The sequence below is a fragment of the Myodes glareolus genome, chromosome 11, assembly GCF_982192425.1.
Source record: "Myodes glareolus chromosome 11, mMyoGla1.1, whole genome shotgun sequence".
Lineage (NCBI taxonomy): Eukaryota > Metazoa > Chordata > Mammalia > Rodentia > Cricetidae > Myodes > Myodes glareolus.
Window position 1 is genome coordinate 22,948,273 of NC_142036.1, and position 26,224 is coordinate 22,974,496.

General features: G+C 46.3%; 1 protein-coding gene across 1 annotated transcript; it reads right to left on the reverse strand.

Moving 5' to 3' along the window:
- Nucleotides 1-6,788: 6,788 nt before the first annotated feature.
- Nucleotides 6,789-14,422, reverse strand: LOC148120451 (serine protease inhibitor A3N-like). The gene is made up of 5 exons (XM_087911536.1): nt 14,265-14,422; nt 11,753-12,406; nt 9,756-10,029; nt 8,675-8,825; nt 6,789-7,735 (listed from the first exon to the last, which is right to left on the reverse strand). The coding sequence occupies exons 2-5, from the start codon at nt 12,387-12,389 to the stop codon at nt 7,541-7,543; spliced, it is 1,257 nt and encodes a 418-aa protein (XP_087767662.1). The 5' UTR covers nt 12,390-12,406; nt 14,265-14,422; the 3' UTR covers nt 6,789-7,540.
- Between the last annotated feature and the right edge of the window lie 11,802 nt (nt 14,423-26,224).

Genomic DNA, 26,224 nt, shown 5'->3' on the forward strand with positions numbered 1-26,224 from the left:
AGTGTGTGTATGTGTGTGAGTATGTGAGAGTGTCAGAGCATGTATGAGTGTGTATGTGTGTGAGTGAGAGTGTATGTGAGTGTACGAGTGTGTGAAAGCGTGTGTGTCAGTGTGTGGGTGTATGAGAGTGTGTGTGAGTGTGTATGTGTGTGAGTGGGTGTATGTGAGAGTGTGTGTGAGTGTGCGTGTGTGCGCACATGTGTGTACAGGAGTGTGAGTTGTGGTGCACTGGGCCATGATCAGCAAGCTGGCTGGGCAGCCCGGGCCCCACATTTGCTTAAGTGAATGTTGTCTATGAACCTTCCGTGGTGCTGAAGAGACTCAGCAGGTCAACATGGCCCTGTCACAGAGGTTTGTCCTTACGGGGAGGACAATGACAGGCTGGACTTTGGCAGGTGCATGGGTTGTGCGGAGGCCACACCTGGTTCAGTATACACAGCACAGAGATGCACAGGACCACAGCTCTGAACTGCCCTTTTGGAAGATAGCTGGGGAGCATGAGTACTTTTGGAACAGGATGAGTGTTTGGGGTAAGGCCCGGAACCACCTCTTTTTTTTAAATTTTTTTCTTTTTTTTAAATTTTATGATTTATTTATCTTTTATTTTATGTGCATTGGTGCGAAGGTGTCAGGTCCTCTGGAACTGAATTTTCAGACAGTTGTGAGCTGCCATGTGGGTGCTGGGAATTTAACCTGGGTCCTCTGGAAGAGCAGTCAGTGCTCTTAACCGCTGAGCCATTTCTCCAGCCCCCGAACCACCTCTTATTTAATCCTCTCTTGAGCCTCAGGTTTTCCTCTTGCCCTCCTATCTGCTCCAGGTTGCCATGAAGGTTGCATTTCGTGACACACTAATGCCACCAGGCCACTAGGAAATGCAGAGCGCTTTCCATTCCTGCACATTGTGGACGCCTGCTGCTCATTCTGGGACAGACACACGAGTCCCTGTTCTCTCCAGGGAACTCCGTGCTTATTAAAACCATGCCCCCAAGGCCCATCTGCGCAGGCTTCAGTGTTTCTAACACTGTGATGGCGGGTTACACCTCAAGTTGATGATGGAAAACGACCAGTCCGTAGGACTTGGCACTCAGATGCAGAAACGTGAGTATGTGCTTTGAGGAAGGGGATTTGCTAAACCTTAGCATCAGCATCCCTGGTCCATCCTCAGCTGGCTTGGGGCCAAGGATGATGTAAGAGTGACCTGGCTGACTAAGCGCAGAGAGAAGTCTTTGAGCTAGGTGTCTTTCTCAGCCATCTTTCTGTTGTTTTCTTTGCACCCTGTGCTTCCTGCTCTTCCTGTAAGCAGCACCCATGCAGTCTGTCTGACTCCCAGGAACCTCAGTACTTTTTTGGGGGACATGAGGTTTGTTGTAAGAGCCCTGTATCTGTCCCTTCCTTCACCTTCTGCTTACTACACATCAAAAGGCTCATGTTCAAGGCTTAGGAACAAGCACAAATTTCCCCTTGTCAAAATCAGAGTTGTACAAAACTAGAGGTTATATGAACACCCTTAAACCCACCATCAGATTCCTCCATTTTCAACAATGGCACACACACACTCACAAACACACACACACACACACACATATATGGAGAGGCATCATATATATATATATATATATATATATATATATATATATATATTTCCCCTTCTAGAATATTTTAAAGTAAATTCTAATTCTTGTTTGTTTGCTTTTTAAAAGAATTATCCCTCTCCACTACCATATAGACTCATGTGACATAAAAGCAGACATTTTGAATTAGCACATAATCACATTTAGTTTGGTGAGTTTCCAATGCTGTGTAGCTGTCGGCTATGAAGGGAGCTGGAGTGGGTTAGGTTACCAAGAACTGGCCTTTCCTCAAATAACAAAAAACTTTTGCCGGGTGGTGGTGGCGCACGCCTTTAATCCTAGCACTCTGGAGGCAGAGGCAGGAAGATCTCTGTGAGTTTGAGGCCGGCCTGATCTACAAGAGCTAGTTCCAGGACAGGCTCCAAAGCTACAGAGACACCCTGTCTCGAAAAACCAAAAAAAAGGGGGGAAATAATAAATAAGAACAAAATAAAACAAAAAACAACTTTCAAAGTGTTTATCAGTGACAGCAAGTCAAAAGGGGTATATCAGTGACAATAGTAAAATGTCATTAATTATGTCAACAGTCCTCATAAAATGAGTTTGTCTTTCTGGGGAAGGCATTGGAACTTGAACGCAGAACTTCATGCATTGCTATAGTTAGGGTTCTATTGCTGTAAAAAGACACCATGACCATGGCAACTCTTATAAAAGAAAACATTTGACTGGACTGGCTTACAGCTGCAGAGGTTCAGTGCATTATCAGCATGGTAGACACGGAGGCATGCAGGCAGATATGGTGCTGGGGAAGGAGCTGAGAGTCACACATCTTGACCTGCAAGCAACAGGAAGTTGTCTGAAACAGGAGTAGCTTGAGCATAGGAGACCTCAAAGCCCATCCCCACAGTGACACACTTCCTCCAACAAGGCCACACCTACTGAATTCAGCAAGGCCACACCTCCTAGTAGTGCCTGTCCCTATGAGTTGTTGGGGGGCAATTACACTCAAACTACCACCCATACTCAGAAAACACCCTCATGTTGAGTGGCCTCAGCTCTCTTCTTACATTTTTGCTTTGACACAAGGCCTCACTGGGTTGCCCTTGAACTCACTATCAGAGACTTCCTCCTTGGACACCAATGAAGGAGCAGATGAAATGACATTAAAGTGTACTTCTAACTCTCCTCAGTGTGAAGGGGCAAAGCCAGTGGGCTGGCAAGGGGGTGTGCAGCTGGAAAAGTTCCCAGCAGGCCTGGAAAAGGGCACAGAGGAGCCCTGCTCTCTACTTCCAAAGACTCCAGGTGGAACCTGGTCCCCCTCTCCCACTTCTCAAAAGTTCCAGTGAACATGGACCCAGCAGCTAGCCTGCCCTCTGCCTGCACTGGCCCTTTACATCACTAGGGCCCAGAGAACCTCCCCTTAGGTCCTTTTTTTCCTTCCTGCGTTGGCCTTGTATCCCTTACCTATTCACCAACAGGATTGCCCAGTTGGAGCTTCAAACTATCTTAGTTACTTCTGAATGGATTCCATACCCACTGGTGAGTCACTGCCATCTCTCCTGTCCACAACACCTGACAGCTGTTAGAACACTGTGTATGCATATTCACTCCTACATGGCATCATCAGTTCCTTTTATGGATGAGGAAAATGTAAGGGTAACCCCACCCAGGTATGTGGCTCCCCAGGGGTAACCTTTGGGAACTGCCTGATCTGCAGGTTCTACTGCAAGTTTTTTTGTCCCTAAAACCATCATAGCCAACTCCAGAGCTTCTGAGAAGATGACCACAGATTGGTAACTTATAGAGGGATGTGTCAGTTAGCCTTTAGTCCCTGGGACAGCACATCTGAGGGAACCCTGTGGGAAAAGGAAAGGTTTGGACTGAGTCACAGCTTCAGAGAGTTCAGATCAGAGTCTGCTGGAATCTTTGCTTTGGCCCCAAGGTGAGTCAAGCTTTGTGTATCAAAGACACTATCAAGAGGATGAGGTCGGGGGAACATGGGTAGGTAAAATGCTGGTCTCATATGTACAAGGACCTGAGTTCTATTCTCTGATACAGAAGTAAACAGCCAGTGTGGTCACTTGAACTTGTGATCCCAGCTCTGGAGAGGTAGAGACAGGGGGATCCCTGGGACTCCCTGGCCAGCTACCCTAGGCAATTCAGTGACTTCCTGGCCTATGAAGAGACCCTGTTCTAAACACCAAATGGATGGCACCCGAGAATGAGTGACAGCCGAGGCTGACTTTTGACCTCCATATGGATATGAACATAGATGCACACATATATACACATTCACAAATTTGTAGATATACATTACACAACTGTTCAAGAACATCTTACTAGTCAAGGTTCTACTGCTGTGAAGAGACAACATGACCACAGAAACTTCTATAAATGGAAACACTTAATCGGGGCTGGCTTACAGTTTCAGAAGTTTAGTTCATTATCGGCATGGTGGGAAGCACACTAGAGCACTGGCAGGCATGGTGCTGGGCAAGGAGCCGAGAATTCTGCATTGGGATCTACGGGCAGTAGGAAGAGATAGCCACTGGATCCACGTTTTGGCTCAAAGCCCATCCCTAGTGACAATGTTTCTCTAATAAGGCCACACCTCCTAATCATATCAAATAGTGCCACTCTCTAAGCATTTAAATCTATGAACTTATGGGGGTCATTCTTATTCTGACCACCACGAAAGAGAAAGACTACAAGGGCCAAGGATGTAGTTTAGTGATAGGATGTTGCCTTGAATATACAAAGTTCTGGGTCCCAGTACTGTGAGCCTGAGGAGACAACCCCCAGGATAGGAGGAAATGTTTGCAGCTCAGGCATCTGTGAAAGACCCTAATTTCTAGGGTTCAGGAAGGATTCCCCAGACGCAATAAGCCACGCCAATGGATGCAAACAGCAATAGATAGGATTCTTTATTGTCGAAGGCACCAATGGGCGACTCAGTACTCCGGTGAGACTGAGCCCCCCCTTGTATTTTTCCAGCAAGTATTTATAGGGTCTCAGGGTTACATAACGGGAAAGCATAGCAACAGCAACATCATTGGTCAACTCAAATTAAATTAACATATGGGGTAGATCAACATCAGGACAAAACCAAGTCTAAATTAAGCTAGTTTCAGCCAGTTTCTGCCCTCTTGGGTTTCGATATACAAAAGACTGGGTGTTTTTCTCAAGATTGCTTCTGCCGCCCACAGAAATCCCGCCTTTATCCTTTTGGCAGGTACAGCCGGTCTTAAGACTGCTTCTGCCACCCACAGATATCCTGTTTTGCCCTGGCCAGTTTGATCAAAACATCTTAAGATGGAGACTAGGGCTGGGGTCTTTCAATCTTAAAATGGAGACTAAGGTTGGAGTCTTTCATCTGTACCTAGAATTCTGATGAACTCCAACAGTTGGATGGCAAAGTCACCCTTCACACTGACTGACCAGGAAGACTGCCTTCCTAAAGGTGCTTACCATACACAAAGCCCTGGATTTTAACCCCCACATCACACACACAAAAAATTACCAAATGCATAAATAGAAACTGATTAATTCATTAAAAATATAAAAAAGATAGTAAGTGTCTTCGTTGATAGATAGGATTCAAAGCCTTCCTATAAAGCCAGTAGGAATAGGGTGACGTCATTGGAAAGGTTGGCAGTCCTTGATGCAGCACTTCCAGTGTAGGTATGCATGCAGAGGAGCAGAAACCAGGACTTTGGGTGCTGCTGCAGCCAATCTCCGGGAGGGTTCTTCATAGTCAGCAAAGGGCTTGCAACTCCAATGCCCACCAACAGATGGGTGGATGAGCAGAACCTGTTCTTGCCAAGTACTGTTACCATACTGGACTCTGGAAGGTGATTCCATTCCTGCTGCAGTGTATTTGAACCTGCCAATGTGTTCAGTGGAAGAAGCCAGACACAGTAGGGCCTGTGTGATGTCACATAACACAATGCCCAGAACATGGGAATTAATAAGCATACACAGTGTTCTAATGGCTGTCAGGAGCCGTGGACAGGGGAGATGGTAGTGACTCACCAGTGGGCATGGAATCCATTCAGAAGTAACTTGGTGGATACAAGGCCCAGGCAGGAAGGAAAAATGGGACCTGAGGGGAGGCTCTCTGGGCCCTAGTGATGTGAAGGGCCAGTGCAGGCAGAGGGCAGGCTAGCTGCTGGGTCCTTGTTCACTGGAACTTTTGTGAAGTGGAAGAGGGGGACCAGGTTCCACCTGGAGTCTTTGGGAGTAGAGAGCAGGGCTCCTCTGTGCCCTTTCCAGGCCCGTTGGGAACTTTTTCAGCTGCACACCCCCTTGCCAGCCCACTGGCTTTGCCCCTTCACACTGAGGAGAGTTAGAAGTGCACTTTAATGTCATTTCATCTGCTCCTTCATTGGTGTCCAAGGAGGAAGTCTCTGACAGTGAGTTCAAGGTCAATCAGGGCAACCCAGTGAGAGCTTGTGAAAAAGCAAAATTGTAAGAACAAAGCTGAGGCAACTCAGCGTGAAGGTGTTTTCTGAGGAAGTGTGGGGCTCTGAGTTCAAGTTACAATGCCCTCCCCAGAAAGGCAAGCCCATCTTATAGAGATTGTTGACATAAATGATGACATTTTACTGCTGCCGTTGGTATAACTTTTGGCTTTGCTCTCACTGACAAACACTTTGAGGGTTTTCTATTATTTGAGGAAAAGCCAGTGCTTGGAAACCTAACCCGCTCCAGCTCCCTTCATAGCCAACAACTGCACTGGGAACTCACGGAGCTAAATGTCACCATGTGCTACTTCAAAATGTCTGCTTTTATGTCACAAGAGTCTATATGGTAGGGGAGAGGAAAAATCCTAAGAAAATAAGAATTGTAGAATTTACTTCAAAACATTTCAAAGGGGGAAAGATAAAGAGAAGCTTCTCTCTCTGGACATAGACATATAAGTATGTATGAATGCATATGTACATGCATACACATGCGCTGTGTGTTGAAAATGAATGAATCTGCTGATAGGTGAAAGGGTGTTCATATAACTTTTAGTTTTGTACAAATCTGATTTTAACAAGGGGGGATTTGGTCTTGTTCCTAGTCCTTTACCACAAGCCCTTTGAGGTGCAATAAGCATGTAGGTCAGAGGTTCATCACACGAGTCACACAATGTGAGTGACAACCTCTCCTACCCTGTTGTCACTGGAGGCCACACCCCTGCCTGCAGGAGCTGAGTGAACACTGCCAGATCACTTTCCGTCCAGATATATGTTTATTGATCATTTGCTTCGAGTACTGCGTTTTGAGTAAAGAAGGTGGGGGTGTCCATCTGCGGTGTGAGGTTGGTCAGTGGGGAACATAGAAAATGGCCCCTCTGCCCTAAGTAGGTACACTAGGGGTAAGGAGCTGAGGTGACCAACTGACCCCATGCAGCTGCGGGAATAGGTGCTGTAACCCAGTGTCAGATATGGGCAGAGCCAGGAGCCCATGACCGGACAGGGGATGGCAGAGCCTGGAAGAAGACAAATGTGAGGTTGGACTTGGTACCAAGTGTTCCCAGATTCTGGAAATAGACTCAGGGCAGCAGGTTCTCTCCTCAGTCCAGGGCCTGAGGTCAACATGGTTGGCCTCTAAGTGTGCATAGTCCCATGAAGGCTGAGGAACATGAAGACAGATATAACCAGAGCCTAGATAGGAACTGAGTCTCCCTGCCAGGACCCAAGCTTTGGGCAGAGGCACATAGAGGAGAGACAGCTGGGAGGGGCCACAAAGACAGGGTTCAAGCTCAGGAGCATGAGTTGGTGCTGACAAGAGGACAGGAACCTGACACTGTCTGTCCACGGGTCTCTGTGCATGGTCGAGTCATACAGTTAATCACTGTCACTGTCCAATCCAGGCACACACAGCCAATCAGATCATGGAGGCCAAAATGCACATAGAGACCCACATACAGGCTTAATCCCTGGCTCCCAGGAGGAAGCATCACCATTTGGGAAGTTCTAGTCTCACTTGGGATTCATGATCTTGGCCAAAAAGAGGGCAACTTGAGTATTTGTGTCAAGGATAAGCATCAGGAATGGTCTGTCTAAACTCAAAATAAAGGGGTTGATTCTTGCAGACATAAGTACGAATTTCACTCCCGTGGCAGCCGCTGCTTCTGTGCCTGTCTCAGCCACGTCCAGCACAGCCTTGTGGACCACCTGTAGGAGAAAGACATCACTCACTGGAGACCAGGGAGGGCAGGAGAGGAGATTCCTGGAGCAAGCATCGAGTGATGGCCTCCGACATTGGTGAGCTTGTTTGTTCCTGCCATGAGCTCTACCCCTGGGTTTCCAGGTCTTGACTTAGGGTGTGAGATGAGGAACGTCCTGGGAATGCTCAGTCTCTGAGAATCTGTGTTGTCCTAAACCCACCACTATCTGGAGTAGGTAACTCCAACCTCACTCCACAGGCAGCTTCTCAGGAGACCCACAGGGAACAGCCAGGGTATCGACAGCCAGTGCAGGTATCGGCATCCCTCCTGCTCCAGCCTCCTTGACGCATACAATAGCAATGCACAAGGTATGGCTTCTCTTTCCCAGACTGCCATGGTCTGCTGCTACAGATATGAGCCCAGGGCTCTGAATGAGCAATGTAGAGAACACTAGGCATTGCCAGGCTGTTCATCTGGGGATGTAGTGTGAGGTCCTAAACATCTCCTCTCCAATTCTTAGGCTTTTCACCACAACTGCCCTTCATCCCCTGTTATTTCCTTCACTGCTACTGTTCTGTGTGCTAATCAGGTGGTTCTGGGCCAGCCCTGCAGTGAAGAGGCTGAGGCTGGAAGTGCTTTTGCCGAGAAGTAGATTGTGCGTGGCATCTGCACCACAGCACTGGTTGGTGCCAGTGATAGTTGAAAACTAAGCACAGGCTCCTTCCCAACAAAGCTTCTGGGTGACGTTATGTTCAACGGATAGAGGAGGAACTGGCTTCTTGGTATCAAGCAGGAGTATATATATCTAGGCTGTTTTCTGCCTCTCACAGGATGAGAGAATCTCATAAATGTAGACTTTCTCACACATTTGCCATCTCCCACACACTTGGCCCTCACCATCCTCATTCAGGCACCAAGGGGAACCACCCAGTGTGTCTTGCCTTACCTGAGAGACTCTCAGGTTCTTGGCCCCTGTGACCCCAGACAGGTCAGCCTGTGTGGAGAAGACTTCCCTGATACCCAGCTGTGGAAGGATTTTCTCCAAGCTGTAGTCTGTGGAGATGGAGAACTTGGGCATGTAGAACTCGTCGATATTCCTGAGAATGGAAAGAAATACTGTAAGAGTCACTGGACTCCCTTGCCCTATAAGCATACCTTGTAGCTAGGGAACCAGAGGCAGCCCTCTCACGGTGGAGCAGCCTTCTTTCCATCCATGCTAGACCACCTGAATTGCTCTTTGGAATGCGTTAATTATGCCTCAGAGCCTGAGAGTGTTTACAGAGGCAGGCAACATGGCTTGGTAAAAGTTTCCTCTCCTAAGAATGTTTTCCTCCAAGACCCACAAAATGCAATCCTTCCCCTGCCCTGTGGACCCTCAAACTTCATTTAATCACCCACGTATTTCAAATTCTCCACCCTCTCTGACTCTAGCTTTCCTTAATCTTGGACCCTCCCCTTCTGAATCTCCCCCCTTCTCACCTTTTACCAAATCAAATAATGATTGGTTGCATTTCTGTCTCCCCACTCTGATCTGCAATTGCAAGATGAACCCACAAGGTTAAGAGAGTTCATGCTTTAGTCTTTGATATACTCTATGAATCTAAATCAGAAGGCGGCTCATAGTAGGTCTTCAAGTCAGCAGTACACTACGGTGATGAATGAGAGATGAGCTAGCTACACAGCTACACAGAGCAGAGTTGATTCTCAGAGCTGATATTTCCTAAACCTCCCCCTCTCCCTTCAACAGTCCATTCAAGATTCCCTGTAATCTTGTGTCTGATAGACACAGAGGAATCCTCAGCTCCTGCTCTAGCTGATGTCATCTTGTGAACAACAAAAATGACAGAAAAATCAGGCCCCAAACTACTGAGTCAGAGAAGAAAAATCCACCTCAGCTCCAACTGGCCCTGCTGATTCTCTACCCATTACATTCGGTGCCAGTGAGACTATGAGGTATAGGGACACTGGGCCCCAGGCCGACAGCAACATATGGAGCCAGACCACCTCTGGATCCAGCAGACACACACCTGGTACTCAGAGAGTCCCTCCACTTCCTCAGGGTCTCTGGCTGCAGACTGGCTTCCACCTGCTGCATCCTGCCCTCGTCAGGGAGGATGAACAGGGCGCTGGCATTGCCTGTGTACTTCAGCTCCACCACAGTGCAGGCCAGCTCCTCATCCCGGAAGTAGGGGGTGCTCAGGTCCTCAATGTTCATCATGGGCACCTTCACAGATCTGTCCTTATCCAAGTGAAACTCAGATTCATATGTGTCATGAGGGTCAAAGGGAAACTTCCATTTTCCTAAAGATGAAAGGGATTAAGAATACCATCACCTGAGAGACTCACCGTATCCAATTTCTGCTCAGCTCTACCTGTGACAGCAATCAATCTATCTTCACAACACAGAGTGTCCCTCAGGGGTGGTGAATGCTGGATTGGAAGTGGACAAGCCCCTAAAGGTGAGAAGAGACTCCAGGCTTGGTTTGGAAAAGGGGAAATTCAAAATCAAAGCCTGGTGACTTGAGTTTCTAGCTATTGTTAGGGTCTGAGATGGGGAGAGTAACAGATCTGAGCTGAAAGTGGTGACGTTGGATCGTGGGGAGAGTTGGGGACCCTTCTTCCTCAGGGGGAACCATGTCTATAAGGCAATGGCTTTTGGAACAGGCTTTAGAATAAACAGGACGAAAGAGACTGAATTCTCCCACGCCATGGGCATCCATGGGTCCATTGATTGTGGATTAAATGTGAGTAACATGTCTTCGGCTCACACAGGGGTTATGGCCACCTCCACAGATATCCCGTCCCAACTCATCCTGGATTCCGAGTTTATGTCCCCATCACCGACACATCCTGCAGGACTTAGTACTGAAACAGTCTCTTGGACTGAGATCTAGTAGTCTAGACAAGCAACCCCACCTCACAGACAAGCAGTCTTGGTTCTTGGGCTCTCGGCTTAGAGAGACAGCCCAGCCATCCTTCAGGCCCTCACTCTGTTCCCACCATTCCCAGCTCACACAGCTCTGCAGCCATCTTGTCCTCATGTCCTCTGTCCTCCTAGTCCCTGTTTCTGTCCATGGCCACCTTGATTTTCTGACCACAACTCACAGCCTGCCCTGGACTATCCGTAATCTAACCCAGATCAACGCCATTCTGATTACATCACGACTTCCGTGAGGCACCAGTACTGTGCTGTCACCTTGGGCCCTGGTCTCGATCAGGCAGGGTGTCGTGGGTGTAGGCTCTGGATGTCCCCCCACTATCCTTAGTCATTTCTACTCCTGCTGTTTCTCCCACCTCCCTTGCACCCATTCTCTTGAAATCTGCTGGCCCTGACATGTGTCTTGGGCATTCTGACCTTCAAGTGGTTTGGCTAGTTCTGCTTTACAGAAGCAAAATTCCACAAAGCAGCCATGCACGAAACACGGCCTGCCTGACACTGCCCTCTCCTTAGTCTGCTGCATTCTGCTTTTCCAGCCCAGGTCCAGCTCATTCCCTAAATGGCTCAAGGGAGTGGACCTGAATAGGAATTACTCTCGGGGCTCTTCAGGGTTAATGGGCCATGCTACTTTCCCTCTTAAGAGTGGCCAGGCACACTCCTTAGGTCACGGAGTCCCCAGTACACAGGGACCCTCCTAGGAACAGGCTCTCCAGCAGGGATGAACACCTTCTACAGGAGCATATTAGAGATGCTGAAGTGGGCAGAATGAGGGACCCGGTCTCTGCAGGGAGAAATCACAGCTTCTCCACAATCAGGAAGGACTGGACTAGTGAGCTATGTATTCTGCAGTCAGTAAGTCAAATTCAGCACTCTTAGACTGAGACCTCAGTGCTTCTGATGAGCATGTGCCAGGAAACACAACTATGTCTATATATCCTAGGGGAGAAGTAGGGGCTGTGCGTAGAGAAATGTGAATCACTCATGTCTCCAGGGTGTGAGCCCCTCCTTTTAAGGGGTCAGTGTATGGATCCAATGTAGCCAATCAATATCTTTACCCTCCACTCCCCACCCAGTGCCCATCCTCACCTTTGAAGTAGATGTAGTTCACCAATACCATTACTGTATTCTCATCCAGGCCTGAGATCAGGTCCTTGATCTTCCCCTGGGTCTGTTTCCTCACATAGTCATTGATGAGCTTTTTGGCTTTATGAGGCTGCAGGAAGTCAGTTGTGAAGGCCTCGGCATGGTAGAGTGCCCTTGCTTTCTCCTTGAACTCCGCCAGGATCTGCTGGCGCTTTTCAACAAACATGGCGCTGCCTGTGCTGATCTGCACCTGGTCATTTGGCTGGCTGAGCATGTGGAGGAGGTGCCCAAATCCCCGGTGGATGTCTGCCTCAGGGGTCTCTGTGAGATTGAACTTGAGACCTTCTAGAATCTCTTGCATGGTGTCGTTTCTTGCTCCCAGGGACAGGATGGCCAAGGCAGCTGAGATGCTGAGTGGGGAGAAGAAAATGTTTTCACCTGGATTCTTCAAAGCCAGCTCCTTGTAGAGGCTGAAGGCAAAGTCAGTGTTGATGGAGGCCAGTGTTAGACTGTCCACCCGTGTTCCATTGATTTGGTCTTCCTGAAGTTCGGTGTTACTTCCTGGTGTGCCATCTTGTTGGCAGATGACAGCAGGGCAGATCACCACCATCAAGAGCCCCAGAGCTACATGGAGGATCATCTTCTTTGTTCTCCAGGCTGAAAAGCAAAGCTCCTTTGAGTCTGGGAGAGCAAGGTGGTGTCCTGAGCATCTCCGTGTCCTCCCACAGGGCTGTATTGTGTCCCTGCTCTGCAGCCCCTGCTGCCTCCTTGAAGGTGCATGGGAGGTGCCCTGGCCCCGCAGATGGCTGCACCACGTCATGTGCTCCCTGTTACCAGCACTGGAGAAAGTGCTGCTGCAGCAGCCAATCTCCCTACAGAGAACCAAGATCCAGAGTGGGGCATGGACATCCCCAGTCACAGAGCAAGACAGAAGTGCAGCAGGGTGTGGGGTGGGCTGAGCCCTGTCTAATCAGAATGCCTTTTCTCATTGTCTCTGCAGAAGGATGTATTAGAGAAGAACCCTCTTCCTCTGCACTCTGCCATGTCTTTCCTCCCTGTAGGTAGAACTTCGGACCATTCCAGCAGGAGTTAGCACAGACCCTAACCGAGCCTCTTGATGAGAACCTGGGAAATCCCAAGGCCCTTGACTGAGTCTGGTGCATGACGCCAGGGAAGGAATAATTGAGAGGCAGCGCTGGAGACATCTGGTGTGATGCCACAGTCTTGGCACCCCTGGGAACAGGAGGGAGAAGGACAAACAGGGAAGGTTCTTTTAGTGCTGCCTGGGAAAATAGGGTGGTTTACACCTCAGGCTTGGAAGGCCTGCTGATGGGAAGAAAGATGACACCTGGACCAGATTTGGTTTTGGCTCTTGGAATGGCTGTGTGGTAGCAAGCAACTGGGTGGGCCTCTTTGGGCAGCCTGGTGCGTGACCAGGTTCCATTATTAGCAATTTTCTGACTTGTTATGAGGATATCAGGGGTTAGTTTAGGGAATGTCTAGAGGGCTACTCTTCCATATGCCCCTGGAGTGGAGGTCACAGGCATCCTAAAGGATTACAGTTGAAGACTTGTGGTGATGGTAAACACAGGCACCCACCTTTAGCCTCTGTCCCTTTGCTCAGGTGTCCAAAGGTGAAAGTGGACAGTAAATACATGGAAGGGAGAGAAAAAAAAAAGGGGGGGGGGAGGAACCAGAGGAGAGCCAGAGGAATCAAGGAGTGAGAAAGTGGAAGAAAGAGGGACAGCAAGATAGGAGGAGAAAGGAACAGGGAGGGAGGAGAAGACAAATGGAAGGTGGAGGAGGGAGAAGACCAGAAGAGAATAGAGGACATTGCAAGGGGCACAGGAGGGAAGGCTGGAGCTCAGCTGCTTGTCCCCAGGGCTGTTACTCGCCTGCAGAGTAGCCAGGGACCTCAGTAAGTTGGATGCCTTTACTCCATGTTTACTTTCTGACTGATGCAAGCATTTCTTCAGAGAAGCACTGAACACTATTTTGTGTCAGAATTGTTTCCAGAGGAAAGGGGCTGCTCCATGTGTGCAGCAGGAGGCCTGGCTCAGTGGCTGAGCTACTGCTTCCTCCCTTCCCTTGTTGAGGCTGAAGACCCTCTGCTTGGCCATGGGATCTACAAGGGAAGTGCGTTCCTGACGCCCAGGCATCTCCTGTCAACTGTAAGCATGGTGGGGAAGGCACCTCCTCCAGAGGGACTTTCCTGTCTCTCCTTAGCTCCTTCAGCCCCAGGCAAGACAGACAAGGTCTCAGTACTCCCTCTCTGTGGAGAGCAGAAAGGAGCAGGCTCCATTCTGTCTACAGGAGCAAAGCTCATGGCTCCTGCATCTTCCATAGACATGAAGACCCTGACTGGGGAGAAGAAATGTCCCCTGATTCCACTTCAGTAACCCAGGAACAACTCATCACCCCTCCTTCAAACCAAGACTCCAGGTCATCACCAGAACCACACAGTCCTGGGAAAGTCTATCCTCTGTTCCCAGAGGGAAGGAATCCTTGGCATTACCTGAGAGCTGATGCCTGCTGCCAGCTTCTGGGACAACTGAGTTCTGATGTTGGTCGTTACTGCCTTCCTACTGCTTAGTTCTGTCCACTGCACACTGAGGCCTATTTATTCCCACCGTGGACTCCTCCCTCTTCTTGGGAAATGCTGGCACGTACAAGCTGTGCTGTGTGCCCAGAAATGGGCAGATAGAATGATATCTAGTAATGTGCATTTCAGGTTTCTGCTACAGAGCCACCTGACAGGAAATTGCACAAAAGTGTTGTAAACAACCTTACTGAACATCCAGGGCATTCAGGAGCAAAGAGGGTGTGCAAATCCCTGCCCCGCTTCTCACCAGGAAGGGCTGCAGCTAACATTTGTTTTATATTTCTAAGTTGTTTTGAAAAGAACACAACAACTCGGTGTCTAAGCGTCTGGATTTCTTTAGGGGAACTCACACGTTAATAAACACCGGCCTCAATGCTGATGAACCAAATCTGTATCTATGTAACCACCCTGTCTGGAAGCAATAGACATTTTCTCAACAGAGACTCGTTGTATCCTCTTTGACATTAGTCTTTGAAGCGAAGCTGCCTTGTGGCACTGAAGGGAAAACCCTAAAAGGATTCTGTGTCTGCAGAGCCTGGAAGACTGATCTGAACTTCAGTACTGGAGAGGGATGGGAACACTGCAGGACCAGAGGCTAATGGCCTTCTTGTGGGCTAAGTGCTGCCTCTCTGGAACAGCCTTGTTTGCCTCCCTCTCTGTCAGAACTCAATCCCCTGACAATAGACTCTACTAACTTATAGACATCTTACAAACACTAAGAATGCCAGCAGACAGCATCTTCAGCCAGCAGAGAAGTTCCCCCATCTTGATGCACCTGCCTCTCTGAGGTTCTCACTCCTGCATTTTAAACTTGCCTTGATTTGTGACTTTCTTTGCTTGGATAAGCTACGAAGCTCTTGTGAAACTGCTTCCGTGTTGGTACAGGGAATTGGGTAACCTAAATCTGTGTTCTCAGATTGCTTATCACACATAATGGCTCTAGAAGAAAGTATCTCTTAATCTCTTTAGTTTCAGAGCTGTGGCTTTTTTACGTCACAGTGGGGTTAGACACTCTGCAGATTGGGATTAGATTCAAAGCTGCTTTCCCCACAATGGAGGTGCTGGTCCTAAAAAGACAGATTTTGGTTGAGTAAAAGAATGCCTGATGCGGATCCCCATATACCAGAAAGGTCACCTTTGGTGCATTTCTGTTTATCAGGAGCCATGCAAACCTTCCCAGAAATGACCGCAGGCAAGGACACTCAGTTCCCCTCTGTCTAGACAGGCTCAATCAGTTCAAAGTTCCCTACCCTGCTGTCATATAAAATTTGTTTACTTTTCTGTCATTTTGCTCCTCTATGGGGACCTGTTGAGTCTTTAAATTTCTTTCTGAAACTTCAGAAGCCAGACCTCCATCCGCTGCCCTGCTATCAACATTGTTATCTGCCATGCGCCCACAGAGCATTCCTCTGAGTTCCCAACACTCATTTCAGAGCCAGAGAAATAAGTATCCACTGACCTGATCATGTTCCCCGCCATTCTGAAGCAGCTGGCCTGATAGAGAGACGGAATGGCCTTTAGAAGACATAGTTACAGAGCCAGTTATGTGGCAACAGTTCAGAGGGCTGGGGCAGCATTCTCTAGAGGGTGATAAGTGTTTCAAATCATTGTCCAGTATATAGTATGGTGTCTCCCATAGCCAGGACCCACAGGTCCAGGAGCTAATAGTGAAAAGGCAGGGTTCCACTCACTATCACCCTAGTGATCTAAATGAAGATTTTTGAATCTTCCCATGACCTAAATTCTGCTGACCCACAAGTTGTAGTTGAAGAGGAAGAATCATTCCTGCCAGGAGATACAATGAACATTCCACTGAACTGAAAATTCTGACTTCTACCTGGCCACTTTGTGGTTCAGATGCCTTTTATCCAAAGTCTAAGAACTGAGGAACTGTGTTAGGTGGAGTGATTGGTCCAGATAACCAAACAGAATTGAATTGCTTTTCCACAGTGGAGGGGAGAATGATTGTGTCTAGAGTCATGTGATCCTTTAGGGAGTCTCTTTGTGTTACCATGTCCTGAGATTAGAGTCATGGGAAACTACAGCAACCTAAACCAGGTAGTATCACACAGGGAATGTAGGTATGGGTCTCTTTTCCTGTACAGAACAAAGACCAGGTGAGGTGATTGCTGAGTGTGCAAGAAATACGAAGTGGACAACAGAGGAGCATTGCGAAGGCTGTGTGATCAGTTCCGGAATGAGAATTATGATTGACATGAGTGTTTTTGCTGTCTTTTGGTTTAATATGTATTTGTCCAGATACTTGTGCTTGCTTTCATCCATTTCTTTATCATGCAATGTAATATCAATTCAAAGAATACCAGTGGATATAATATTTGAGTTAGACATATGAAAAGAATGACTCTCAAGGGGCATCACTACCTATTATAAAATTAAGAATGCATTTCTGGTCAGATCAAAAATATTTATATCATGCTAGGTTAGATTATGACATATTAAAATATATTGTATTTGCAGTTATACATGGGATAGTTATGCCTTGTAATACACAGCTAAGACCTGAGTATTGCCTTTAATCAGAGGTTAAGCTTGTATTAAGGAGACATGATATGTGCCGAAGTGGACTTGGATGCTGACCATGCAAAGGTAGAAAAATCACTTGTTCCTTAATTGCAGACTGAAATGAGTGGCTAAATGAGAATCAACTGTCTCTCACTCCCAATCAGTGAAATCAACTTCTCATGAAGAGGTGGAAATAATATAATAAGACAAGATGACCCTATGGAGCTTTAATTTACTAGCTTAACTTTCCAACAAACCTCTCTACTGGACCAAACACTATGACATAAGCGAGCAATTTCGGTGTGGTGACTTTGCAGAACAAATCAACCTCCGAATGATTTTTAACTTAGACCCACAAGTCAAAGTGACCAAAAATTTAGATGACCCAAAAACTTTTGATCAACGGAACAAGTTAGCCTAGGGATAACAGTGCAATCCCATTTGAGAGTCCATATTGACAATTAGTGTTTATGACCTCAATGCTGAATCAGGACATCCCAATGGTGTAGCAGCTGTTAATGGTTTGTTCAATGATTAATGTCCTATGCGATCTGAGTTCAGAGCAGAGCAATTCAGGAGGGTTTTTATCTATTAACTATTAACTAATTCTCCCAGTACCAAAGGCCAAGAGAAATGGGGATTCCTTAACAATAGCGTCCCCAAACTAATATATAAAGTTATCTTAATTTAGTAAGTTTGTACAACCATCACCCTAGACAAGGGTATAATTAGGGTGTCAGAGGCAGCAAATTGCATAAGACTTAAAACTTTGATCCCAGAGGTTCAAATCCTTTCCCTAATAGTGTGTTTCATTAACATCCCAACCCTCCTAATTCCAGTACTAATTGCCTTGGCGTTCCTTACTTTAGTAGAATGGAAAATCTTAGGCTATATACAATTATGGAAAGGAGCAAACATTGTAGGACCTTACAGAATTTTCAACCATTTTCAGATGCAATAAAACTATTCATTAAAAAACCACTACAACCCCCAGCCACTTCAACAATCCTATTCCTTATCCACCCCCTTTATTCCTCTCACTAGCCCTAAACCTATGAATTCCCATGCCAATACCTCACCCCAGTCAACCTCAACATAGGAATTCTATTTATTTTAGCCACATCAAGCCAATCAGTTTACTCCATTTTATGATCGGGGTGAGCATTCAACTCAAAATACTCTATATTTGGAGTTCTACAAGCATAGCTCAAATAATCTCATATGAAGTACCAATAGCAATCATTCTGCTATCTGCATTTCTAGTAAACAGATCGTTCTCAATCCAATCATTATTATATACTCAAGAATCAACATGACTTCTAGTACCAGCCTGACCCCTAGCCACAATATGATTTATCTCAACCCTAGCAGAAGTTAACCATGCCCCTGTCGATCTAATAGTAGGAGAATCAGAGTTAGTCTCAGGCTTCAATGTTGAATATGCTGCTGAATCATTTGCGTTATTCTTCATAGTTGAATACATAAATAGTACTTTAATAAACACCCTATCAACAATCGTATTCATAGGCCCATTTCATAACCCACATAGCCCCGAGCTTTGCACCATAAACTCCGTAATCAAAACCGTGCTTTTAACCACTCTCTTCCTATGAATTCAAGCATCTTAACCACGATCCCCACACAATCAACTTATGCACCAGCTATGAAAAAATTTTCTACCTCTCACTCTGGCCTTCTGCATATGACATATCTCAATCCCAATCTTCATAGTAAGCACCCCCTTACACCTAGAAATATGTCTGAAAAAGAGTTACTTTGATGAAGTAAATATTAAAATTTCAAACCCTCTTATTTCTAGAACAATGGAAATTGAACCTGTACCTAAGAATCTAAAATTCTCCAGGCTATCCATTGCTCCCCATTCTACAAGTAAGGTCAGCTAATAAAGCTATTGGATCCATACCCCAAAAATGTTGGCTTAAACCTTTCCTGTACTAATTAATCCAATCACACTTCTCATCATTTACTTCACATTCTTAACAGGACCCATAGTCACTATTCTCAGCACCAATCTCTTCATTATATGAGTTGGTCTAGAAATAAACCTCCTACTCATAATTCCACTAAGTAGATAACACATCAAATCCACGATCCACAGAAGCAGCAACAAAATATTTCGTTACCCAAGTCACTGCCTCTATAGTTCTTCTACTTCCAATCATTATAAATTTTAAACATCTAGGACTAAGGATATTCCAACCTGAAGCTAATAACACCATCCTCACACTAACCTTTATCTCTCTAGCAATTGAACTAGGGCTAGCAGCCTTCTACTCATGACTACCAGAAGTAACACAAGGCATTAAACTACACACAGGCCTAAATCTACATACATGACAAAAATCACCCCACTATCAATCTTATTCCAAGTACATTAACTGATAGACCTTAAAATTCTGATCCTATCAGCCACTATATCAGTTCTTATTGGAGCCTGAAGCAGACTAAACCAAACATAAATGATGTAGGTGGGTCTTCTGTATTTCTGTTGCTTTCATTGGTTAATTGATAAAGAAACTGCTTGGTCTGATAGGTCAGAACATTGGTAGGCAGGGAAGACAGAACAGAATTGTGGGAGAAAGAAAGCAGAGGCAGGCAGACGCCATAGCTCTCCTCTCTGAGATGGACGCTGGTTAGATTCGTCCCAGTAAGCCACAGTCAAGTGGCAATACGCATTACTAGAAATGGGCTGAATCGATATGTAAGAGCTAGCCAATAAGAGGTTATAACTAATGGGCCAGGCAGTGTTTAAATGAATACAGTTTCCATGTAATTATTTTGGGTAAAGCTAGCTGGGCGACGGGAACGCAGCCCACTGCTCTTTCTACACACAAACGTGAAAAATTGAAACCTACGCATCCATTGCTCACACAGGCTGAATAATCTCTATCTTACCCTACAACCTATCCCTCACAATCCTAAATCTTCTAATTTACATTCTTATGGCCATTTCTATTTTTATAATCTTTCACTACCACTCATTCATGTCAAACACCTCTATATCACCTATATAAAATAAAATACCAATTGCATTCTCCATAATCTCACTAATCCTTCTATCAACAGGAGGGCTATCCCACTCACAGGATTCTTACTCTAATGAGCTATCATTACAGAACTCCTAAAAATGACAACTTAATTCTAGCTACATTAATAGCAATAACTGCCTTAATCAACCCATTTTTCTACACTCGCCTGATTTACTCAACCTCACTTACCACATTCCCTACAAACAATAATTCAAAAATATTTATTAACCAAACACATACAAAACTAATTATATTCTATCACCATTAATAATCATGAGCACAAAAATCCTCCCACTATCCCCTCTACTATTATTATAGATAGACAGTTAGGATACTCAGTCCAAGAGCCTTCAAAGCCCTGAGCAAATCTATTAAAGTTTAACTTCTGATAAGGACTGCAAGACTGACCTTGTAATGTCTGCTGCTGAGTAACAGATCTGCAGCACCAGCGACCAACACTGAGCTCCAGGTATGGCACCATCTCCTGGACATCTGGACTACAATCTGGAGGCAGGTTGGATACATTAGGTCTTTTTCTCTGTGAAAAGAACTATGCCTCTTCCTTATTGTAGTAGATAATTATTCTGGTTATGGATTTGCCTTTCCTGAATGCATTGCTTCTGCAAAAATCATCATCCATAGACTTACCTAACTTACCTAACGTAACCATGGTCATGTTATTTCACACAATATTGCTTCTGACCTAGGAAGTCACTTTACACGCAGAAAATTGCAACAGGGTGGCCCGGATCAAGAAACTCACTGGCTTTAGTTGCTCCCTACCATTCTGACGCAGCTGTCCTGATAGAAAGATGAAATACCTTTCAGAAGACACAGTTGTTTTTCCAATTATTTGGCAGCATGCTGGAGGGCTGGAGCAAGCTTTCCCAGAAGGTGGTATATGCTTTGAACCATTGTCCAATACATAGCACGGTTTCTCCTGTAGCCAGAATCCGCAAGTCCAGTAGTTAAGAGGTGAAAAGGGTCATGTTTCCACTCGTTCTCATCCCTAGTGACACACTATGAAGATATCTGATTATTATCCTGTATCTTACTTCCTGTTGGCGTAGAAACTAGTTTTAGAGATTGAGTTACTCCTTCCAAGAAATACAACATTCCTCTGAATTGAAAGCTCAGACTCACATGGCTGTTTGGGTTTCTGATGGCTTTTATCTAACAGTTTAATAATGAAATAACTGTGTTGGGTGGAGCAATTGTTCCTGATTACCAAGCAGAATTCGATTGCTTGTCCACAGTAGAGAAGAGAAAGATTATGTGTGGAGGTCACGTGATCCTTTAGAACATCTCTTTGTGTGACCACATCCTGAGATTAAAGGTGGGAAACTTTAGGAAACCAATCAGGCAGGATGACAAAGGGCATGAAGGCCTGGGTCATGTCTGCAGGAAAGAGTGAAGACCTGGTGAGGTGTTCGCTGAGTGCGCAGGGAATGCAGAGTGAGCAAAGGAGGACCACAGCTACAGATTCCAGCAATGGTGGCTGCAGAAATGGGGATTATTATTGACACGGGGGTTTCTGTTTTTTCCTGATTAAGAATGTGTTTGTACAGATATTTGTGTTTTCTTTCCTCAATTTATTTATCATATAGTGTAACATATATTAAGAGAATATCAGTGCATGTAATATTCAAGTTTTAGATACTAAAACAATGCTTTTTAAGAAACATGGTCTCCTATTATAATATTATAATGGATCTGTGGGGGAACGAAGGAAAGTTTTGATTGATGTAAGTATGACCTGGTAAATATATAATGCATCTCCAATCATCCGTGTAACAATCTTTCTGAGACATAGCTAAGACCTGGTAATAGTATTATCATCAGCAGAAATTAAGCATAATTTAGGGAGATACGATAGCATTGTAAGTTGAAAAGGGGTGAACTTGTGATGGGTTTATGGATTAAAGTTAACTTAGCTCCATTTCGAATTAACTGAAACCCAAGCAGCTGGGTACGTCTGTCAGGAAATGTTTCTTAATGAAAGAATTCGAAGAGGGAAGAGATACTTTTAATTTGGATTTTACGAGGTGGGAAGACCCACTTTAATCTGGGCCACACGTTCTGCTGGCGGCCTACATAGAGGACATGGAGGGATGCCTGCTCCTTCACCTGCTGCTCTCGCTCTCACTGGCAAGTCCACTCCTTCACTGGCATCGGAGCCCCTTCTTCAAGATTCCAGCACATGCTGAAGACCAGGTGAGACTTCTCGGCTTGTGGACTGAACAACTACTTGATTCCTTGCTCTTCCATTGTGAGACAGCTATTTTTGGACTAATTGGACAAGCCCTTTTAAATCTTTCCAATAAATTCCCTTTAGGTAGAGATTTCTCCTGTAACATTTGTTCCTATAGTGAATCCTAGTAATGACACTTAGTGTTCAGACCCAGCTCACTGCAGCATGAGATGTCTTCAGCCCAGGCACCTTGGATTCCTGGTCTGAACTAGGGTGGATGGAGGGACGCAGCTGTGGCATGCCAGTGCTTATGGAGCTCATGAGGTGGTGACCTCAGGGACTTGACTGGACATAGTGAAGTTGTTGGGATACATCTGCTTCGAATACATGGGTCCCCACCTTCTCATTTGATGGCAGCCATGGGTGGTACCTCAGTGTTCATTGGGGAAGGGGATCTTGTGTGAGGCTCCCAAGAATGTAATTGTCTGCAACCACATGTCCACCTGCTCAGTGTGTGTCTCAGGAGCCTTGAGACTCAAGCGTGTCTCAAATTTCCCTCTCTGTGCAGGCCTCTAGCAGTGTTTCAGGCCTGATGTTTATTGACACTTAGCACTGTAACTCAAACGAAACTTGATTTCCTCTTGTCTTCTATCTAGGCACAAAACCAGCTGATACTTGAGTGAATTCACCCACTCTCCAGATGTGACCTCCTGATCCCTGCAGCTGCCCTCAGTGTTGGTCCTCACAATTGCCCAGAGCCGTTTGATGATCCCAGGATAGGAACCGCGATTTACCCCTCCAGAGCTCCCTGACATTCTGAGTCATTTGAGGATTCTCCTAGGGTCAGGCTCTTTGCCATCTGGTGATGGTTTTTTCTTTCCTAAACACCCAATTATTCTTAGAATACCTCCATTGCTGTGTGCCCTACCAAAAACATTTTTCTGGTCATCTGACCACCTTCTCATCCTCCTCTGAGGTCAGCACTGAGGTCACATGATCATTGGGAGCTCTCTGGGAAGCATCCATAGCCTTGTTTCATGTTCCAGCTGCTCATCACCATGGTGATGTCTTGGGCTAAGAATATCAGCTTGGGGAAGACTGTTCCTCTTCCACGAGTCATACTGTTGTGCTGTGATGTTATCGGGAAATGACTAAGCTTCTCTGTGCTTTAGTTTCCTCATCCAAAAAAGGGACAGATGTTATTACATTTGTCGGAGGTTCATCACACGAGTCACACAATGTGAGTGACAACCTCTCCTACCCTGTTGTCACTGGAGGCCACACCCCTGAATGCAGGAGCTGAGTGAACACTGCCTGATCACTTTCCGTGCAGATATATGTTTATTGATAATTTGCTTCGAGTACTGCATTTTGGGTAAAGAAGGAGGTGGTGTCCATCTGTGGTGTGAGGTTGGTCAGTGGGGAACCTAGAAAATGGCTCCTCTGCAGTAAGTTTATGCACTAGGGGGGAAGGAATTGCGCTGCCCAACTGACCCCATGCAGCTGCGGGAATAGGTGCTGTAACCCAGTGCCAGATGTGGGCAGGGCCAGGAGCCCCTGACGGGAGAGTGGGTGGCAGAGCCTGGGTGAGGGATAATGTGAGGCAGGAACTGGGCACCGAGTGGTCCCAGATTCTGGAAATAGACTCAGCTAGCATTTCCCTGCTCAGTCCTGGGGTTGAGTTCCCCATGAATGTCCACATGCTTGCATATTTGCATCAAGGCTGTGTAAGCTGAAGACAGACATAACCACAGCCTAGATAAGGACTGTGACAGCCTGCCAGGCTCCATGCTTTGGGTAGAGGTCGATTCAGGAGCAGCAACAGGGAGGGGCCACAAAGACAGAGTTCAGGCTCAGGAACATGAGCTAGTGCAGCAAGAGGACGGAAACCTAACACTCTCTGTCCACAGGACCCTGTGCATGGTGGAGTCATACAGTTAGTCATTGTCCTGTCCAATCTAGGCACGCCACAGCCAATCAGAGCATGTGAGAGCCAACATACACATAAAGACCCAAATATAGAGTTAATTCCGGCTCCCAGGAGGAAGCCTCACCACTTGGGAAGTTCTAGTTTCCCTTGGGATTTGTGATTTTGGCCATAAAGAGTGAAGAGTGAGTATTTGTGGCAGAGATAATCATCAGGAATGGCCTGAATTCACATTCAAAGGATTCTTAAGTAGAGCCGATCCTTTCTTCAACATTCCTGTGGCAGCCGCTGCTTCTGTGCCTGTCTCAGCCACATCCAGCACAGCCTTGTGGACCACCTGTAGGAGAAAGACATCACTCACTGGAGACCCAGAAGGGCAGGAGAGGAGATTCTTGGAGTGTTCACTGCTGTCCTCAGCAGATCGTGAACTTGTTCCTGTCATGAGCTCTACCCCTCGTGTCAACCAACCTCTGCTCTGGATGTGAGATGAGGCACACGCTGGGTCTGGTCAGTTTCTGAGTATCTCTGCTGCTCTCAAACCCACTACACACTGAGGATGGGTGGAGGTAACCCCAGTCCTTACTCCACTTCCTCAGGAGACTCACAGGGAGCAGCCAGGGTGTTAGCAGCCAGCACAGACTCCAGCATCCTTCCTGCTTCAGGCTTCTTGTGGCATAAAATTGCAATGTACATGGCATGACTTCTCTTTCCCAGAGTGCCATGGCCTGCTGCTACAGATATGAGCCTAGGGCTCTGAATGGACACCGGATGGAACACTAGGCATTGGCAGGCTGTGCATCCGGGGAGGTAGTGTGTCGTCCCAGGGCACCTCCTCTCCTATCCTTATGCTATTCATCACAAATGCCATACATCTTTTGTTATTTCCTTTACTCCTGTCGTTCTGTGTGCTAATCAGGGAGTTCTGGGTAGCCCTGAGGTGAAGAAGTAGTTCACCCTGCAGAGGATTGTGGGTGTCGTCCATACGACAGCACAGGTTAATATGAGCAAGCATAGGCTCTTCCCTGCCCTGGGCGCCTGGGTGAGATTTTCTTCAGGGCATATAGAAGGGATTGGCTGCATGGTATCTCCCGGGATTATCTAAATTGTAATCCTGGATGAGGGAATCTCCGAGATGCAGACTTTCTCTCACGTTTGTCATATCTCACACTCCTGGCCCTCACCATCCTCATTCAGACACCAATGACAGTTACCCAGAGTGTCTTATCTTACCTGAGAGACTCTCAGGTTCTTAGTCCCTGTGACCCCAGACAGGTCAGCCTGTGTGGAGAAGACTTCCCTGATGCCCAGCTGTGGAAGGATGTCCTGCAGACTGTAGTCTGTGGAGATGGAGAGCATGGGCAGGGAGAGCTCGTTGATCTTCCTGAGTATGACAAAGAGAAACATAAGAGTCACTGAAGTGTGTGTTCCCCTCAAACCACTTTGTACCTTGGGTAGCTCTCCACAGACGGCCCTCTTACCAAAGAGAAGCCCTCTTTCTATCTGTGTCTACATCACATGGCTTTGTTTCCCTAGTGCATTAATTATCCATCCTGCTGGAGAGGTAATGAGGCTTGGTATCAACTTTTTCTTTACCAAAAATGCTTTTCTCCCAGGTCACAAAATGCAGTCCTTGCCCTGGTGTATGGACCCTTAGACTCCATTTAACCATCCTCCTATTTAAGATTGCACACCCATCTGACTCTAACTTTCCGCATCCCTGGATCCTCCCCTACTGAATCTCACCTCGTCTCACCTTTTAACAAATCAAACAATGATCAGTTGCATTTCCATCTCCCTACTCTCTCTTCTTCAATTACAAACTGAGTTCGTCGGTAAGAAATCTTGTGTTTAGTCTCTGATATACTCTCTGGATTTAGATCAGAACACAGTACATAATAGGTCTTCAAGTCATCCTTGTACTAATGGCGAATGAATGAGTGATGAGGGGATGAGATGGCTGCACAGGGCAGAGCTGATTCTCAGCTGATCTCCTCTCACCCTCACTCCCCTCTGCCTTCCATGACACATGCAGGATTCCATGTAATTACAGCCTGGGAGACACAGAGGAATCCTCAGCTCCTGCTCTAACTGATGTCATCTTGTGAACAACAAAAATGACAAAAAATGCAGTCCTCACACTACAGAGCCAGCAGAGGAAAATTCACCTCAGGTCCACTTGTCC

Coding starts and splice junctions, on each gene's coding strand:
- LOC148120451 (XM_087911536.1), bottom strand. CDS start 12,389: ATGATCCTCCATGTAGCTCTGGGGCTCTTGATGGTGGTGATCTGCCCT. Junction 10,030..11,752: donor GAACTACATCTACTTCAAAG/GTGAGGATGGGC, acceptor TTTCATCTTTAG/GAAAATGGAAGTTTCCCTTT. Junction 8,826..9,755: donor AGGGACTCTCTGAGTACCAG/GTGTGTGTCTGC, acceptor TTCCATTCTCAG/GAATATCGACGAGTTCTACA.